Source organism: Zootoca vivipara, chromosome 11 (genome assembly GCF_963506605.1).
Source record: "Zootoca vivipara chromosome 11, rZooViv1.1, whole genome shotgun sequence".
NCBI lineage: Eukaryota > Metazoa > Chordata > Lepidosauria > Squamata > Lacertidae > Zootoca > Zootoca vivipara.
The window spans coordinates 16,829,960-16,849,241 of NC_083286.1; the positions used below are offsets into that span (position 1 = coordinate 16,829,960).

Consider the following 19,282-nt stretch of genomic DNA (forward strand, 5'->3'; position numbering starts at 1 on the left):
CTCCATCAGAGCAAGCACTTCTGCTCGCCTGATGGAACAATCTGCCCTCTCTTCCCCACATGCACTGTTCCAAGATTTCTTTAGGGGGAGGTGGATGCCCCATTGAGTTAGCTAGCATGGGCTTCCCCTAGCAGGGTTTGTTAGCTGAATCCCACCCACGAACTCTAGAGAGCTCCATGAACTATGAGCAAACACTGAACTAATTGTTTCAGGAACAGCTATAAAATTATACTATACACCTCAACAATTGGATGCTTTTGGTCACAGCAGCAACTCCAATCTCAATTAGAATTTTTACCAACAAGAAGCAAGTATTATTCCTGAGCTAGTACCATTCCCCATCTTCTACAGAGCTCTTGCTAAGAAAAGATAGCTAGCAATGACAGCACAGGGAAATCTAGGCATTCCAAAACCTTTGCTCACACCTGAAGTTCAAGCTGTGTCTAAAGACTTCATATCATTCTTAACAAGAAGCTACATTCTGTAGACTGGCAAGAAAACAACCTTCAACAACAGTAAATGGATCAGGGACAGGTGAAAGGCAATGTGTGCCCTCCTTCCAGGCCCTCGAGGCAAAATTCTCCTCGCCCCTGGATTTAAAACATGGTTATCATTACACAGGTAAATAACAGTAACCACAGAAGACTAACCAGAGTTCCTGCTAAATCAAATTTAAAAACTGAGTTTGATGCTGGCTTCAAATCCTATTTTAATAGGAAGCCTTGTTAACCATAGCAATAGTTTAAGTCAGCGCTGATGTAATGATTAACCATGGTGAAAGCAGGTAGGAAAATTCAGTCTGAAAAAGAGACTGGTGTGGAGGGATGATCCAATATGCACTATCTTTGAAGTAGCTCTTCAATATGCCTCCTCTGATCCAGGAAGTCTCTCTCACACTTCTTTTCTCTCCCTTCCTCATGCTGACACATAAACCTAACTACATAATAAAGCATTGAACAGTACATATAGAATTACATACACAGAGTATATTTATTTAAAGAATCAAAAGCATTGTATCAATAAAAACTGTACTAAGAAAGCAACATCTGTTTTACTGGAAGCATGAACTAAAGCAAAACTATGACAGTACAAATGCACGTTGACAGACAGCATACCTGATTTTTCGACTGTTGCATCTTATCTCTGTGAGGATGTGCTTCTCTGTTGGAAGATATTGCAGGATCCGAATGGATTGAACCCACTGGAGTAGGCTACAAACAATACATTATGTTGAATACTGGCAATATAACATAGTAGGTTTCAAAGTTACCAGCATATATTTTGGAAAACTGGCTGAAAGGGCACCTTAAGTTTACATAAGTTAAATATTAAGTCAGTCACAAGCCTTGAAGCCTTTGGCAAGAAAGAACTACTATCACACAGAGGTTTTGTAAGCTACTGACATTGATATATGTGAGTAAGAAGGCTAGTTACTTTGTGGACCCACCTGCAAGACTAACTTGAGGTTAAAGTATCCTTTTTTACACTTTCAGGACACATATCCTTCCAAGCCAACAGAAATGCACACTTGGAGAAGAGGGGGGCACAATAAGCAATCTCAGCATCTCTCCAGGTTCTACCCCATGGGGCAGCTGAGAAGTGGGGGGAAACAGACAGTCCAACTGCAACAGAAAAGCTCCTGGTGTCTTTTTCTTTTTTTCTGGAATCGTTCCTACAGGGCAATTAATGGAAGATGGCAAGGAGTGGGAGAAGGGGGGCAGTCCAACTAGAGCAGGTTTTCAAAACATCAGAAGTACACTTCCATTACACAGTTTAAACTTATTACCAGGAAGTAAAACACAACATTTTACTGGAAGGCTAAATGCAGGCTATCTTGATAGTTGTGCTTCAGTTAATGTCCTACATCAGTAAATGTAGCAAGTGTAGTAAGAGGCATCTAACAACTAGGAAGTTACACTTGCCATTTAACCCTATCTGAATTTTGTGGATTTAATATACAGTGGTACCTCTAGTTACGAACTTAATTCGTTCTTAACCTGAAACAGTTGTTAACTAGAGGCATGCTTTTGCTAATGGGGCCTCTTGCTGCCGCTGCGCCACCAGCACACGGATTTCCGTTCTCATCCTGGGGCAAAGTTCTCAACTAGAGGTAACTCTTCCAGGTTAGCGGAGTTTGTAACCTTAAGTGTTTGTAACCTGAGGCGTTTGTAACTAGAGGTACCACTGTATTGTGAACACTGTGGCTTATGAGAACACACAAGTTGCCCTGATATGATTAAACATACATGTTTTATAGGCCACCATATTGTCAAACTTAAAGAACATTGATTTCAGTGCTAGTTTCTGTAAACAAGACCTCATTAGGCTCCTTTGATTAGGCCAACCAAACATAACAGAGTGGTAGATATATACAAAGGAATGTGAAACAGGATATAGCTTTTGTAGTTCCTACTGCTAAAGTCCTGCTTACAGAGTAAACAGTGTCCTCTACACACTCAAAAGGCAAGACAAATATAACCCAAGTATTCTTTTCAAAGAGAGAAAGGTCCTATGAAATATCTGCCTACGGCTTCAGGAAAACAAATTAAGGTAATAGAGGATACAATGGAGTCTCTTCTATAGTATCTATGTATTTGCTATATTGCAGAAAAGTATATTATATGCTAGCAGATATTCTGTTTCAGGGACATTAGAAGAGTACTTGTTAAATTGTACACTTACCAGCTGTTTACCAATCCAGTCATATTCATAATCAAACATATAGCCCTTCCGATCAAACAAGTCTGTAAAGAGCTTTCTTAAGTAGTCATAGTCTGGTTTTTCAAAAAAATCTAGTCTTCTCACGTAACGAAGATATGTAGCCATTTCCTCTACATGAATAAACAAATAATTTTAAATATCAGTAAAAACAGAGAACTGCTACTCTAATTACCAACTACTCTAATCCTTAAGTATTTTTACAAACTGGAATTTAGTGCAGAAAAGGGGACTAAGTTTTGGCAATTGACTTAACCAAACACAATGCACTATATGTGGGAAGCGCCTTTGAAAATGGCCCAGAAACCTCAGCTTGTCCCAAGTAAGTCAACAAGACTGTTGACCAAGACAGGAATATGTGATCATATTGTTCCTTGTCATTTTCACTACCTTTCAGTCTGTTTCCAGGCACACTTCAAAGGGCTGGTATTAACTTTTCAGGGAGGTGCATTCCCAAAATACCCTATCAGATGCTTATTAAGGTTATCAGCTTTGGAGACACCACAAGTTTTGTAAGATGTTCCATAGCCAAATATTTTGCCAATTGTGAGATCGTTCTCAATATGGGATATTGGACTCTTAGCGATGAAAGCCCTTTTGGCAGCTACATAGTTGATTTCTGACATCTCCCTCATGAATTCACTACATGTCTACCAGCCACCAATTCCATGGTCAGCTTCATAAAATCTATTAGAAACAACAGTTCCTCTTACATAGTAGGCAAATGAAAAATGTGGGGAAGCACAACAAACACTGAAACCTGTTTCCTCACCAATATGCTAAACATTAATTAAACCAAAATGGTAAAGGTACGAGGCAAGAGAAAATATGCACGACGGACATCACAAATATGAGCATGATGTAGCAACTTAATTTAGTGAGCAACTTAAATTTGGCAGTGTCATCTCTATACAGACAGTTCTTTTACAGAAGCAATGATTACCTGGAAAGTTCTCACACAGTACTTCTATGGGGGTTGCTCGCTTTGTGTCTCCAATTTTCTGATACCGTTCTTTCAGTGTATCTGCCTAAATTTGAAAAGATATTGAGTTGCTTCAGAAATATTTTATGAAATTATGACAATACTTGAGCAAACAAAATTCAAATAATTGGCACACTACCTTTAAGCCTTGCCATGGAAGACTGCCTCTTAAAAAATACATGAACATATGACCTAAAGCTTCCAAATCATCTCTTCTACTTTGCTCTGGAAAAGTAAAGTTAAAATGTTAAGACTCCAAGTTCTGAACTTATTCATAAGAAAGGAATTATACAAGATGCACAGCTACAAAAATATATTTGCTATGTTCTACAGCTTTTTCTCAAGTATAATTTTAGGTTTAAAAAATCTTGGTAAGATAACAAATTATTCTTTACTTATCAAGCCTTTAAAAGTGTGGAAATATGGAGTATAAATTTAACTGCTACTCCTCTAATTAAATTATATATTTAAGTAAAAAAAGAGCTCCTTTGAAAATGGACTGTGTTTTTGCCATGTTATAGCAACAAGATGTTGGAGGCTTAAACCTGCAAGAGTTGTGTTCTAGAAAACCAAGACACACTATTCCAGCTCTCCATATTCTTGAATGCAAAAAATGAACTCTGCCTATTGATTTCAGAAACACGTGCTTCTCTTCCCCTGCACCCGCCACCTTTTTTTCTTTTAGGGAAGTGTGGAGAGTTTCCAAAGGCTGCATGCAAAACTTCTCACAGCACCCTTTCAGGACCGGGGAGTGGGGGGGGGGGAGAATAATAGCTATGAGCACCACTTTTAAGTTCCCCCCAGTTTTATGCTGTATTATGAAAGGTGCCTAAAACACGCTGTTCTCCCTTCTGAAAAAGCAGAGAATTTCATACATTGGCTTCTGAAAGCACTTGTGAAAATGATTCTAATCTTATACAAATTCTAGAGCAAGTCAAAGAGAAAGCACCATCTGCAGTTCTCAAAACACTTTTGAGTTGTTTTGATCCGGGAGGTTTATTCTCTTTCTGCAAAAGAATAAATAGCAAGCCACGTCCTCCAGAACACAACCTTTAAAACAGTGGTACACATTTAACCATATGAGAGGCTGCCTGTTCACTTGAACTCTTCCAAGGTCCTGCTATAGGTGTCCCTGCCCTCAGTTTAGGCAATTGCAAAGTGTGGATAAGACACTTTTCTGTGGTAGCCCTTCATTTTTGGAACTCATTCCACAAAGCTCCATGAGGCACACAAGTTTATATTCTTGGACACACTAATTATCCGGGGCTTTTACTTAACTGGGTCTTTACTGCTGCTTCTTTTTATGTAGCATTGATAGTGGTTTGTTTATTTTTATTGTTTCATTTCTATTGTTATATTTATCTGTTTTGAATTTTGTAGCGTGAGCTACCTTGGACACAAAGTTACAAAACAGTTGCTATTAGCATTGGGTTGTATGATGAATCACAGCCATCATGGTTGGAATGGGAAAGAAGTAAAGAGATAACTCAAAATGAAAAGGTACAGATGGTATGGAGGTATGGTCCAAAGGACCATGTAGTATCTGTTCTCACAGTGGCCAACCAGATGCCAATGGAGAGCCCACAAGCAAGAAACGAGCACAACGCACTCACTAGTGTTCCACAGCAACTAGTATTTAGAGGCATACTGGACTAGCAGCCATCTATAGCCCATCTATGTGCTCCATCAATCCCCTTTAAAAGCCATCCAAATAGGTGGCTATCACTGCATTTTGTCAGTGAATTCCGTAGTTTAACAATATGCACTGTGTGAAGAATTACGTTTTTTGCCTCTTGTGAATCTTCCACCATGCAAGTTCATTGGCTGACTCTGGTTTCTAATATGATGCAAGAAAGAAAAATAATATCTCTATTTCTCTACTCAATTTTACACATTTCTATAGGTAAAGGTAAAGCACCTCTGGACAGTTAAGTCCACCTTACTTATCTTTTATTTCAAGTGAAAAGCCCCATACATTGTAACATTTCCTCATACGAGAGCTGCTCAAGTCCACTACTTAAACACAAAAGCAAGTATTTTTATGCTCAACATGCACTCAAGTACCCTTCGATAAAACAACAAAGCCTATCTGAGCTACAAAAACAAGTCATTTGCAAAAGTGATTAATATGCACAGATATGGTCAGAATTCTAGTGAATTGACTAAGTTTGTGTTCTAAAAATAAATACATACCTTTTCCTAAATGTGTATTTATACTCATGTATCTAGCAGTTCCTGTAAGGCTTTTGTGTTCTCGGTATGGTATGTGCTTCTTTGTCTCTGGATCTATATATTCTTTTGCCAAACCAAAATCTATAATATGAATAATTTGTTGAGTTTTGTTTCCTGGTCGTCCTATTAAGAAGTTTTCAGGTTTTACATCTCTGTATATTAAGTTCTTTGAATGAACATATTCCATTCGAGAAATCTATTAAACAGAATGAAAGAAAGTTTGTTTTTACCACAACTATAGTAACAGAACAAATAAAAACAAAAATTGCTGTATCTTTTCTGTCTTGAAAGAACATGTTTCTTCATGGGTCAAAATAAAAATGGAAGCTCTTCTTTCACTGAAACTTCTAGCTTTGGTTGAGGTTGCAACAGCAGGCACTCTTTTATGACTAGTGAGCAGCTAAATGGCCTAGCACGAACAATAAAACACATGGACTCCCAAGCCTCTTTGCTGCTTCCCAGTCATTTTGCTGCTGCTCTACACTGAACTTAAGCCATGGTTTGGTTTACACATCATCTGCACCCAGGCTCTCTCCAGACAAGCTACAAACTGTAACAAAACTTTGCCCCATGATCTATGATCGATGGTTTGCCTAGGGAGACCTAAACCACGAGTCAATGTTCTGATAACACTTTAAGCCAAACTACAACACAGCAGCAAAACACCTGAGAAGCAAAGCAACAATGTTCGCTTCTGCAGGAGTACACACGTTTGCTTTTTAGTGCTGAGTCAGTGTGTGTGTTTCAATTACTCTTTGTTAAACTAAGTAGTGCTTGCAGTCTGTCCATTAAGATTATTAGGCAACCACTTTTAAACTTTAATGCACCTAAGGAAAAACTGGCCAAGATGACAGTGTATAACACTTCTCAGAAAAAAGAAACTTGGTTTTTAGGGAAAGGCTGCAAAATTTATTGTGAAGAAAATGGATTTGTGATAATAATTCAAACCTCTTTAATAAAACCCCAGCACTGCCTTGTAAATTAAATGGGTGCTGAATGGACAGACCTCAAAAGATTATGAAAATCTGCACTTGAATTACATAGTGCAGAAACAGGTACTGAATGTAGTATGCTGAAAATCAGTTTCTAGGTAGTACAACAATTAAAATGAGCCTGAAATATGAAGACTAAGTGGACTAAGTGACATTTCAGAAACCCAGACAGGGTAAGGTCCAAGGGAGGACTCCTGTGGAAGAAGAGTTTGCCCGGGGGGGGGGGGGAGAGTTGCATTGCTGTTTGGTCCTTTCCATGAATAACAGAGACAGAGCAATACAATTCACAAAGTTCAGATTTTCTACGTTCAAATGGTTTTCATCACTGAGCATACAGCATCCTCAATTATATTTCATGTTAGATCTAAAGGTAATGGTTTGTTTATTAATGTGTTTAGTTAAGTATAAAGATGTGGCTTGGATCCAGAGTAGCCCCTCTACAAACAAAAGGGCAATTAGTGAAAAGCAGAGGTCGTCTCTAGTAAAAGGGGGATGGGAGGCAATATTTGCTGATTCCCCCTCCCCCCTCCAGCTGTCTTCCACAATGTTCCAGAGGTTATTCCAACTCTTTGAAGCAGGTTTTTAGTGGAATCTATGTGAATCATTTGCCCTCCCTTCAGTGACTAGAACTCTGCTCATAGGACCTCCATAGCCAACCCTTTGTCTTCATGACATCGAACACTACTTTCACAGAGAAATACAGTGGAAAACAACCATAATAAGTTTTAAGCAACCAGGTGACACATTCTTTCTGCATTTGCTCAAAGAATATCCAGCTAATACTGACTGAATGATTATTTTAAAAAGAAAATAGAAGTATACTCACCAACTGTATGGCTATCATAAGAACAGTTTTTAGAGAAAAAGTCCTATCACACAAGTCAAATAAATCTTCCAAACTAGGTCCCAGTAGTTCCAGCACCATAGCATTATACTTGCCACAAGGGCCAAAATAGTAAACCTGAGGTATTCCATCTGGGAAAATGAAATGTAACAGTCATTTCAACACACTTTTGTCCTAAGAACCATCTCACATTTCAACTGGAGAATAATTAAGGCTATCTTACACAAAAATTTCCACAGACTTTAAGCTACTTATCACTATTAAGTTTCCTGTTTCAGGAAATATTTGATTCACTAAATAATTCTTAAGTTCTCCCTTTTCATTGTAGTCTGGGCTGTACTTGAAATACTATACTGAAATACTTGGTTTTGTAATCCTAGGAATGTGTAGACTTAAATGTTGGTATTTAATTATTTGCTATGACAGGTTGCCAGTAATTGTGCACAATAACTTAATTACAAGATAAACATCCACACACAAGGTACACAATGAACTTTATGAAGCCCAATCTTACGGTATCTTGCAAAGTCTAGCACATTGTCTACTTCACGGTTGTCGTGCACCACTGCCATCAAGATAAAATATAAAGTTACAACCAATGAATTTTAGTATTTTTACCAGAAGATGCTAGAATTTCCAGCATTTTGCCCATGTTTATACTGAACATTGTCCATAGTCTTCTGTTTGCTACAACAGAACCAAGGTTCTGCAGATTTCTAAATCCCACAAACTGTATCTATGGAGCTCAAGAATAAGCACTTCACAGTGCATGAGATCAATCAAGCTACCCTGAATCTAATAATACATTGCTCTTTCAGAACGTGTAGTTCAGACCTAAAACATTTATCTGGTTTGGGCCAGCGACTCTGAAAAGTAAACGATCCCAGTGGCAATTTTATGAAACATTATCTAGAAGAGCATGAAATAGTGTATTGGCGATAGGCCTGCACTGTTATGCAGCTAACTGTGTCTACTCAGAAATAAGTTCAACTGAATTCAATGGCACTTGCGTGGAAGTAAATGGTGTTGCAGTTACAGCCTTAGGTAATCCTCAGAGCAGACCCACTGAAATAAATGAATCTAAGTTGGCTATCACCATATGGATATAGGCAGATTATTCTAACTCGGTTTATGAACACCTCGGTTTACGAATTTTCGGTTTACGAACGCCGCAGACCCATCTGGAACGGATTAATTCACTTTCCATTACTTTCAATGGGAAAGTCCGCTTCAGTTTATGAACGCTTCAGTTTATGAACAGACTTCCGGAACCAATTACACCCATGCTTCGGGTTAAGTACGCTTCCGGATGAGTATTCCGTGGACCCGTCTGGAAAGGATTAATCTACTTTCCATTACTTTCAATGGGAAAGTTCGCTTCAGTTTATGAACTTTTCAGTTTAAGTACTCCGCAGACCGTCTGGAACAGATTCATCCACTTTCCATTACTTTCAATGGGAAAGCTTGCTTCAGTTTATGAACGCTTCAGTTTATGAACAGACTTCCGGAACCAATTGTGTTCATAAACCGAAGTACCACTGTATTGTTCATTCTCAGGGGTACATCAACAAGATATGCCTGGGCATCTCTTACTATCATCATCATCATCATCTATCTGTTATTACTATCAATAGTGGTTCAAAATCTGGACTAAAAGCTGTATGCCTGTGTTTATATAAAAAATTCTGTAAGACCCCAAATAAACTATATTTTCCAACAGCAGATATACAAAGCTATAGTGCTTCCTAATGCTCATTAACCTAGTATACCAGTTTTCATTGGGCAAAGAAAAAGCTACAAATGATTTGTGGTGTGTTTTATTCAAAGCATGTTTCGGAGAACATGTTTTCTGTGAAGAGCCTGTGACCCATGGAAAACAATCAAGTGCCATAATCAAAAGTAGGCAGTGCCTTTGGGGGGGAGGGAATCAGTGGGAGTGGTATACAGCATAGCTGCCAAGTTTTCACTTTTCTCGCGAGGAAGCCTATTCAGCATAAGGGAAAATCCCTTAAAAAAGGGATAACTTGGCAGCTATGGTATACAGTGGTACCTCTAGTTACGAACTTAATTCGTTCCGGAGGTCCGTTCTTAACCTAAAATTGTACTTAACTAGAGGCGTGCTTTTGCTAATAGGGTCTCTTGCTGCGTCGGCACGCTATCCCTCCCCTTCCTTTCTCTCTGATCCCTCTGTCAGTATTGAGAGAAAATACTGAAGCACAGTAATGGAAACAGCTTGTGCAGAGATACCAGAGGTTGCCTGCTTTTCCCATTCAACCTTTCCCCAGATAGCTACAGAACATATACAAACTTCTACATCAAGCAGAACTGAAAAATCAAGAACAAGCCTAAACCTATTGTCATATGGGGCATTTTCATCTATCTTGCAATAGGTGGAAAGTGTGTGCTGGCTTAACAATGCTCCATTAGTCAGCAAGCAGCAGCAATGTCTTCTGCAGACACAGGACACTTCACAGAAAGGCAGGCCCTGTTGGCAGAAAATCCCTTCCAAATCAGGTGAGTTTCCCCATGCATTAAGGCAGGCAGCTGGGAGCCAAGTCACATTTGCTCATGAGAATCCAACACTGTACTTGTTACTGATGCTGGCCAAAACCTAATGACATCAAGAAACAGATCCTGATAAGATCAGATACCAGGTACATAAAACAAACAAAAACACTTCTTCACTGGAGGTATTTAAGCAGAGGCTAAATGGCCACACAGCTAAATGGCTGTAGTTGTATGCTGCATTGCAGACCTTGCATTGAACAGGGTACTATACTAGATAACCTCCGAGAACCCTTTCAAATCTAATTCTATAGATCTAGTAGCTGAAGACAGTTTCAGTCACATGCTCTACACTGGATATTTTTGATGTTATAGTTGAATCCTCAAATGTAGCTACCCATCATGCACCAGTATCACTATGCTCCTTTCATCCCAACACAATAAAGTTGGGGAACTAGTGGGCTGGATGCAGCCCATGGATCCTCCCCTTCCAGCCCACAACACCCACTCTTTGTGCCACCCCCACCAGCAGGTTTTAGGCTGAAAAAAAACTTCTTGTTGAAACCAATAGCTGACTTTATGGGGGCTAGACTTGTAGAACAGACCCCCTCAGTAACACCAGGTAGTTTAGGAAAGTGTCTGAAATCTATCTACCTGATACATACAGATAGAGGATGCTGCTAATGACCAACATGCAAAACATTTCTACTGAATAATATATATAAAGTACTTCATCATATTAAGCTGTTTTGTTGTCAAAGTTAACATCTAGTTTCTTGTTCACAGAACTATGAACTAAACATCATCAAAATACAGTAGAAAATACAACAATGTCCTCTGATGCTTCACTGCTGTGGTTCAAATTTAGGCGGCCAACAATTCTCCTACAATCTCAACTAAAACTCTGACATGAATGTAACCAGGTTTAATAGACATCTTCTTTTGTAATAGCAGTATAGAAGATATAATCATAAATGGTTTTGTCATGTACGTACGCTAAGCTCAGTTCTTGTTCTAGATTAAAAATATTAGCAACCTAAGTTTCATTAGTCTGGTTCTCATATCTTATTAAATCAGTTTCTATGGAGGCGCAGGTTACTACAACAGCTAAGGCGACATTTTTTCACCTTCACCGCATCAAGCAGTTGGTCCCTTACCTTTTCCACCCCGACCTGGCCACAGTGATCCATGCGATGGTCATCTCCAGGCTTGACTACTGTAATTCGCTCTACACAGGGCTGCCCTTGAAGCTGTCCCAGAAACTCCAGCAGATGCAGAATGCTGCAGCGAGGCTCCTCACGGAGTCCCTGCCATGAGAGCATATTCATCCAGTGCTTTTCCAGCTGCACTGGCTCCCGGTGGAGTACAGGGTCAGATTTAAGGTGCTGGTTTTGACCTTTAAAGCCCTTTACGGCCTAGGACCCTCGTCCTAGGGACCGTCTCTCCCGGTATGCCCCGCAGAGGACCTTAAGGCCCATAAATAGTAACACCTTAGAGGTCCCGGGCCCAAAGGAAATCAGATTAGCCTCAACTAGAACCAGGGCCTTCTCAACACTGGCTCCGACCTAGTGGAACGCTCTGTCTCCTGAGACCAGGGCCCTGCGGGACCTGATTTCTTTCCACAGGGCCTGTAAGACAGAGTTGTTCCACCTGGCATTTGGCCTGATCCCCTCCCCCATTTTCCTTTCCCTTCCATATGAGGCTGCATTTTAATTTTAATGTATTTAATCTTGTTCTTAAGTTGTATTTTAATCAGTTGTTTTATATTTAGTGTTAGCCACCCTGAAACCATGAGTAAAGAGCATGTGAATAAACCATGAAACCAGGTTCTGCCAAAACAACAAATCAAGCTATGACTTGTTTCTTATCTAGCACGGCAGGAGTGGAGAGAGAAGGTATACTATTTCAGGATAGTATACCAGCATTCTGCTTGCTCTTGTTAAACCACAATTTATTTTAACTCCAGTTTTATATGATTTGCAAGCCAGGCATTCATCTACTGCAATCTGGGACTGGAAACTTCATTTTCATACATGCTATGATATATGTTGGTCATCTTGGGTTTTGGAGAACATGCAACATCAGCAAGCAGAACATGGAATTGATGCAAAACCTCTAAGAATGCTCTTCGGCATACTATTTCTTACATAAATCATAGCAGCATATTGGATTTGCAATATAATTTCAATATAATCAAACCTACTACTTCAGGGGTTACCACTATTATTAAAGACAATGAGGACTAAACAGTACTGAAAGAAGTGACAAGAGATTTGGTGAGGCATAACTAAATAGAAATGAGTGAACAACCAATTCCTACTGCTTCCAGAACACTAGTTTTGACATCTTTATTTCAGTGGATTCCAGGTGGATTTTTAAGAACTTCAGACTCGACAAATGTATGAGGCAAACACATTCTATTCCCTACATTTCTGGCTTCTTGGTTCCTGTCATTTCTACCGGGGGGGGGGGTTGCATTTTCTTATGGTACGCAGGGTAGAAGTTATCCAAAGAGAAGTACTGTCTAAATTTATTATAAGCTACTGTGTAGCACCTTGTCCTATGACTTTTCCATAATGATAGGTATAAAATACACGCTTGGAAGACAGCCAGTAAGGTTTGCACCCAGTTCCGGTCATGGACAACAACAGAAGCATGCTGAACACATGTGCCTCTCCAAAATATTGCACTTTGGTCTTTTGAGCTACATTTTATACTACTCACATAAGGTGAAAATAAATGATATACAGTGGTACCTCGGTTTATGAACACAATTGGTTCCGGAAGTCTGTTCATAAACTGAAGCGTTCATAAACTGAAGCGAACTTTCCCATTGAAAGTAATGGAAAGTGGATTAATCCGTTCCAGGCGGTCCACGGAGTAACCGTTCATAAACTGAAGCGAACTTTTCCATTGAAAGTAATGGAAAGTGGATTAATCCGTTCCAGACAGGTCTGCAAAGTACTTAAACTGAAGCGTTCATAAACTGAAACATGGGTGTAATTGGTTCCGGAAGTCTGTTCATAAACTGAAGCATTCATAAACTGAAGCGAACTTTCCCATTAAAAGTAATGGAAAGTGAATTAATCCGTTCCAGATGGGTCCACGGCGTTCATAAACCGAAAATTCATAAACCGAGGTGTTCATAAACCGAGGTTCCACTGTATATTGCAATATGAAATTAAATCTCAGCAACACTTTCTCCAAAGCAGCCTTGTAAGGATGGAGGTACCTAACTTTCACTGGCACTCTGAAAAATATATTTCCACAGGGTAAACACAAATGCTGAACACTAGCTAGAGTAAAAGAAATCTGAGCGATTTCAACAGAAAATTGTCATCAGGCTAATGCTAGATGTAGCTTCAATGAACTGTGTAGCAAGTACCTGTGACTATTAATATAAACCAAGGACATTAAATATACTTATGTGTGACAAAATGCACAAATATTTATATACCAAATTGTGGGACTTTTATTAAGCAATCTATAACCTCATTATTGTAGTATTTCACATTATGCTACAACTTGCTAAATTATACTTACCACCAGATCCTAACTGCTTGTAGAATCTGTATTCCAAGTGCAGCTGTGGTGCTCTTGACTTCATTGGCTCCTGAAGAGACCAAGATTTTGGAATTTAAAAGTCAAGTTCTCAACTCAACATGTTAATGCGACTGCTATCTGAAGAAATAACTTTCCAATTTCCTTTCCTCCAAAAGAGACTTTGACAATATTTACTTTCTTAAATCAGTTTATCACAGTGCAAGACTGACAATACAATATTTACACCTCATTTAATTTGTACTCCATACTGCATATAGAACTGTCATTTCAAAACTGTTTCTTTAGGATTAGGAAGAAACATTGGACTCAAAAGGCAGAATTAAAATATACAGTATGCAATGTCTGGAGGTGCTGTCAATTTAGCAATTATAGGAGTAGAAATCTCAGTTTCAAAGGGACACAAGCCACTAGCAGCCAGGAAAAACATGGGCACAAAAATGCACCTTCCCATCTACTGCAATAGTAACTTCCCCAAGTGATCCTCTTCCAAGGCAAGCAACTGTTTTGAGTGCCCCCCAACATAAAAATCTTGCGTAAGGTCAATGAAGACAGTATTTATTTTCTCTTTCTTGATCCTCTGAAACAGGGAGAACCACTCCCCTCCCCTTTTCTTCTAGTCCACCTTTTCACCAGACACCACTTCAGTAAAAGGGTGGAAGAAGAGGGAGACACAGAGATTATTTCCTTTCACAGCCAAACTCCCCAGATTTTTATCACATCTAATGCCAAGGGAGATTGGGACAAATCAAAGTGTTTGTGCTTTCCCTTTGGTTATTAACAATTTGGGGGGGGGTCTGCAGTACCCAAATATGTGTGTGTCCAAAACTTAAGGCATTAGATAAAATATGGACCAATACTACAAGGGGGCAGAACACAGATCTTCAATGAAATGCTGACACTCTTGACCCAATCACAAGATTGACTAGAAAGGGTCATCAGAAGCATAGGCCATATTGTCAACTTTCTATCTCCTCCAGAGGTTTGCCTCATAATCTTAAAAAAGTAGGCTTTAACAAAAATCTTCCTGACAGTGAACTTGAAAGAAAATAATTTCTTGCTCAGATCCAGTATTTTTGTGTTTTCTACCCTGTTTCTCATATTTTAAGACATACCCATAAAATAAGTCATAGCAGGATTTTTAAGCATTCGAGGAATATAAGCCATACCCCGAAAATAAGACATAGTGATAGGTGCAGCAGCAATGCCGGCCGCAGCAGGAGAAGAAAGAAAAAAATAAGACATCCCTTGAAAATAAGCCATAGTGTGTTTTTTTGAGGAAAAAATAAATATAAGACATGTCTTATAATATGAGAAACACGGTACTTGATTATACTAATGTTAATGGGAAAAGGAGAATTGCCCCCATAATATTCACAGGCAAAAAGATTTGTTGACTAGTAACTTGACCCCTAAATATAGTAATCTCACCATTGTTCAACTGGCACAGTGAAGCATTTTTCTCCTAATGGGAAAAAAGTGTTTGCTTCTGGTTTTATAGCAATGCAGGAAGCATAGCATTACTTAAAAGTATTTAGCACAACAGTGTGGAGGCTGGAATTCCAGCAGCGGTTTGGTGGGTGGGTGGGAGTCAGAAACAACAATAGTTTCAATAGGATGCAATTTCAAAATGCCCCCCCCCAATGGAAACCTTAATTAGCAGGAAAAAACTATGGATTTTTCTCGTAACTAATACAACCATAGAAATTATGCTAAGGGTTCACTTTCTAATGAGAGATGCAATGTGATATTTCCTCAAAAGCATTATCAGTTGCTAATAATCCCACTTACAACGCAGTCCTATGCTCACAAGTCAGTATCATTGAGTTCAATAGGGCCTACTCCCAAATAATGGTGAATAGGATAGCCTCAAAGGGGGGGATGGGATTATTCTGTAATTTATTCACCATTAAAGATTTATAGACTACAATGCTATGATAGTGAATGAGAAATTATTATTATTATATTTATACCCTACCAGCCACTGTGGGTGGCTTCCAGTGTATCTAAAAACATAATACTGTAAAACATTACACATTTTAAAAGGTTGCACATGTTTTTCAAAGCACAGGGAGAAACTACCCAGATAATCTGTTTAGGTATGAGCTTTGTAATAGCAAGAAGTTTCTTTTTTAGTATTTATCACCAGGACGTTAAATTGCCATTTTCTGTGGGGCTGTGGCAGAGGAAATGAGCATGTGCTGGTGTTCCATGTTGCCAAAAATTGCTTGGAAAAATGCTGGGCCCATTGGAGTACTGAGCCAGTCATCTGAGTAGAAACAAGTAGCTTGAAAATATTAAACTATACATATTAGCAAAAAGCTTTGGTGAAAAGTAGTTATTGTAATTATTAATAAATGTCAACTTACCAGCTTAATTGCCACATATTCATTTGTATACAAATTTTTTCCTTGAAAGATAAGAAACAAGAATGTCAGATTTCATACCTCTGCAATATATATATATATATATATATATATATATATATATATATATATATACATGGCAAAACATCTACATTGAAATAAAAAGTTGATGAAACTTGCCCGTTTGCTTCAATATGAAGTGTCAAACTCTTATTGACCATTAAAAATCAACATTTTATAATTTCAAGCTACACTGGGTATTAAATACAATAAAGCTAGTTAAGGAAAACAAATTTGCAGCAGCTTCAGACACACCCTTGTTCCTTTATCTATTTGTTTATCTTTCAGCATTGAAAATTGTTACTTTAAGAAGTATAGCCTCTTTTAGTTTATACGGATGGGAACTAACAATTACACACACAGAAAATCACACCACACACAAAATCACAACGCTTAGGGGATCTCTCACTCCCCCCTTGCAGACACCAGTGCTGAAATAAAATCTATTTTGGAAATTGGATGAGAAATGGGAATGGTTTATGGGATGCACAGGTATCTGTTGCAAGTGCCCCCCCCCTGGCCTTACATAAATGAAGGGGCAGTTTAGGATCCAAGCCATAGTAAGTGTATAATCGTATCTACATTTTATTAACACACAATGATGAACTATGAACAAATGAAATACAATACAGTTTAAAGAAGCTTAACTGATTATTTTGAACATACACTGTTTATTAATTGTTTAATCGACCATAAACAATTTCTGAAAATCATTCCAGTACGAACAATAAGCAAACCTAAACAAGTTAATGACCTTAGGGGGCCCCTGACCATCAGGTCCAGTCGTGTCCGACTCTGGGGTTGCGGCGCTCATCTCGCTCTATAGGCCAAGGGAGCCAGCGTTTGTCCGCAGACAGCTTCTGGGTCATGTGGCCAGCATGACAAAGCTGCTTCTGGCGAACCAGAGCAGCACACGGAAACGCTGTTTACCTTCCCGCCGGAGCGGTCCCTATTTATCTACTTGCACTTTAATGTGCTTTCGAACTGCTAGGTGGGCAGGAGCTGGGACCAAGCAACGGGAGCTCACCCCGTTGCAGGGATTCGAACCGCCGACCTTCTGATCAGCAAGCCCTAGACTCTGTGGATTAACCCACAGCGCCACCTGGGTCCCTTATAACCCTCTTAATGACCTTATAACCCTCTTAAACTGTAAAGCCATGATTAAAGTGTTTAATTACAACTCATATCAACACAATTTTCCCTAAGATGTTTGCTGCCCTTTAATTAAAATTATATAGAGATATTACAAAATGTACCGTAGTTAAAGGATTGCAGAGTTCTAACTAAACAACAGGGGAGGGGTTACTTTTTTCTTCACTAATGTAAAGTAAAAATATCAGAACATTGCACTTACTAACATAAAGTTACGCATTCCAACAGAAAGACAGACTTTGCCTACTTTTCCCAATGCTGTTTTATGCCACTTAACTGCTCCACGAGTAGCTTAACTTGAAAGGACAAGACTATCAATGATCATAAATTGTATTTTAGCTGGATTTACTTTTCTATTTCTAGAACTGAAACAAATGTGGATATTTCTAAGCCAATGAGGAGCACTTTTTTATCCCAATAATTTGCACCGTAGTTTCAGTACAGTATGACAACAAAACAACTCAAACAGGAAACATTAGTCCAGTTACACAGAGTAGACTCCACAACTTTACAATTACAAGTCCATCCCCACTGTGCAATCTATGAGTACAGTACAAAAACAAAAATCTCAGGGACACTACATATTGACATATCCGCAGGAGCACTTAACTTTGATGGGCAATTATTTTAAATAAGTGACCAGTTCAGCATATACCGTATTTTAATGTTAGATAGAACTACTGAAGTTCATCCCTTCCAAAATTTAGTTTATTAACTATATGTTCCATTAATCAATGTTTCAGTATATAGTCAAAACCTAAAGCTATTTGAGGTTTATAGAAAGGCAAGATGACAACAACAAAAATAATCATCAAGCCTTCCACTATCAATGACACTTTGCTATTTTATCTATAAATAACAACAAATAGTTAGAATCACTATGACGCTTTTAGCGTGAAGCAAGAGGCTAGATAAATGCCGACATCATCCAAAAAGAGTTACTCATTTTTCCTGCCAGACACCTGCCCCATAAACCATAATCTCAGATGATAGTCATATTGGGTTCAGGTAATACAATTTTGTCACATCATGGTAGCTGCCAAAAATAAACATGGCCCTCTACTGCTTGGACTTATTCTTGTGTCAGTAACAGGTGAATATTTTGCTCACAGTTATATCCACCATCAGAGTCTTTCATCCTTGAGGGCTACTGGCACGGCTGTGGGAGAAATAATGTAATCCTGACTACTGAAATGATTGGGACAATCTGTATGTTATTGCTGTGATGTAATGAATCTGTTTTTCTTTTTTGCTAACTGGTGTGTCAACAAAGTATTTTACAGTTAAAATGGGAGAAATTTTGTGAACCAGAAAAGAGTATTTTATTGGCTCATGGCTTCTTTAAGAAATGGTAGAAAGTAGCATAGGTGAGCCAGCTGTTTCCTGCCTTCATGAGCAGCTGCTCAATCATAGCCTCAAAGGTTATGAGAAATGTGGAGCTAGAGCTCCTTAAGGAGTTGCAGCAGAGCCCTTTCATTAGCTTTATCATTAATCATACTCTGAAGAAAAAATATACTAAAGCTTTTAGTTTCTAAATCTAAACACATTTACTAGGGAGCAAGTTCCACTGAACACAGTGGAATTTGCTTCCCCGTAATAGGCATAGGTTTCTGCTGTAAGTCTTATATGCGGAACAAAAATATTTACTAAAACAAAACATATCATAGGCAACATGCAAGTGAATGAATGAGCTGTGGTCTAAAGGCGGAGAGATGAAGCTCTCTGCCCAATCCTCCCTCTATCAGCCTCTTCTGTTTCAATGCTAGATCTGGAAGAGAGTACTTTGCTGCCTCTACATCCAGTGTAGAGTTCAAAAGGGCATCCAGACAGAAAGATGGAACACTCTATCCCAGGGGTCCCCAGACTTACC

At 38.8% G+C, this 19,282-nt stretch overlaps 1 protein-coding gene across 7 annotated transcripts in view; it reads right to left on the reverse strand.

Moving 5' to 3' along the window:
* Positions 1 to 19,282, reverse strand: part of CSNK1G3 (casein kinase 1 gamma 3) — a 56,296-nt gene that overhangs the window by 23,677 nt on the left and 13,337 nt on the right. For all 7 annotated transcript variants that reach the window (XM_035099624.2, XM_035099623.2, XM_060280133.1 and 4 more), the window contains 8 exons: positions 16,204 to 16,244; positions 13,817 to 13,886; positions 7,751 to 7,899; positions 5,894 to 6,128; positions 3,840 to 3,925; positions 3,662 to 3,746; positions 2,683 to 2,831; positions 1,116 to 1,211 (listed from right to left, as the gene is read on the reverse strand). In XM_035099624.2, coding sequence (XP_034955515.1) covers positions 1,116 to 1,211; positions 2,683 to 2,831; positions 3,662 to 3,746; positions 3,840 to 3,925; positions 5,894 to 6,128; positions 7,751 to 7,899; positions 13,817 to 13,886; positions 16,204 to 16,244 — 911 coding nt within the window. The remainder of the gene's footprint in view (positions 1 to 1,115; positions 1,212 to 2,682; positions 2,832 to 3,661; positions 3,747 to 3,839; positions 3,926 to 5,893; positions 6,129 to 7,750; positions 7,900 to 13,816; positions 13,887 to 16,203; positions 16,245 to 19,282) is intronic.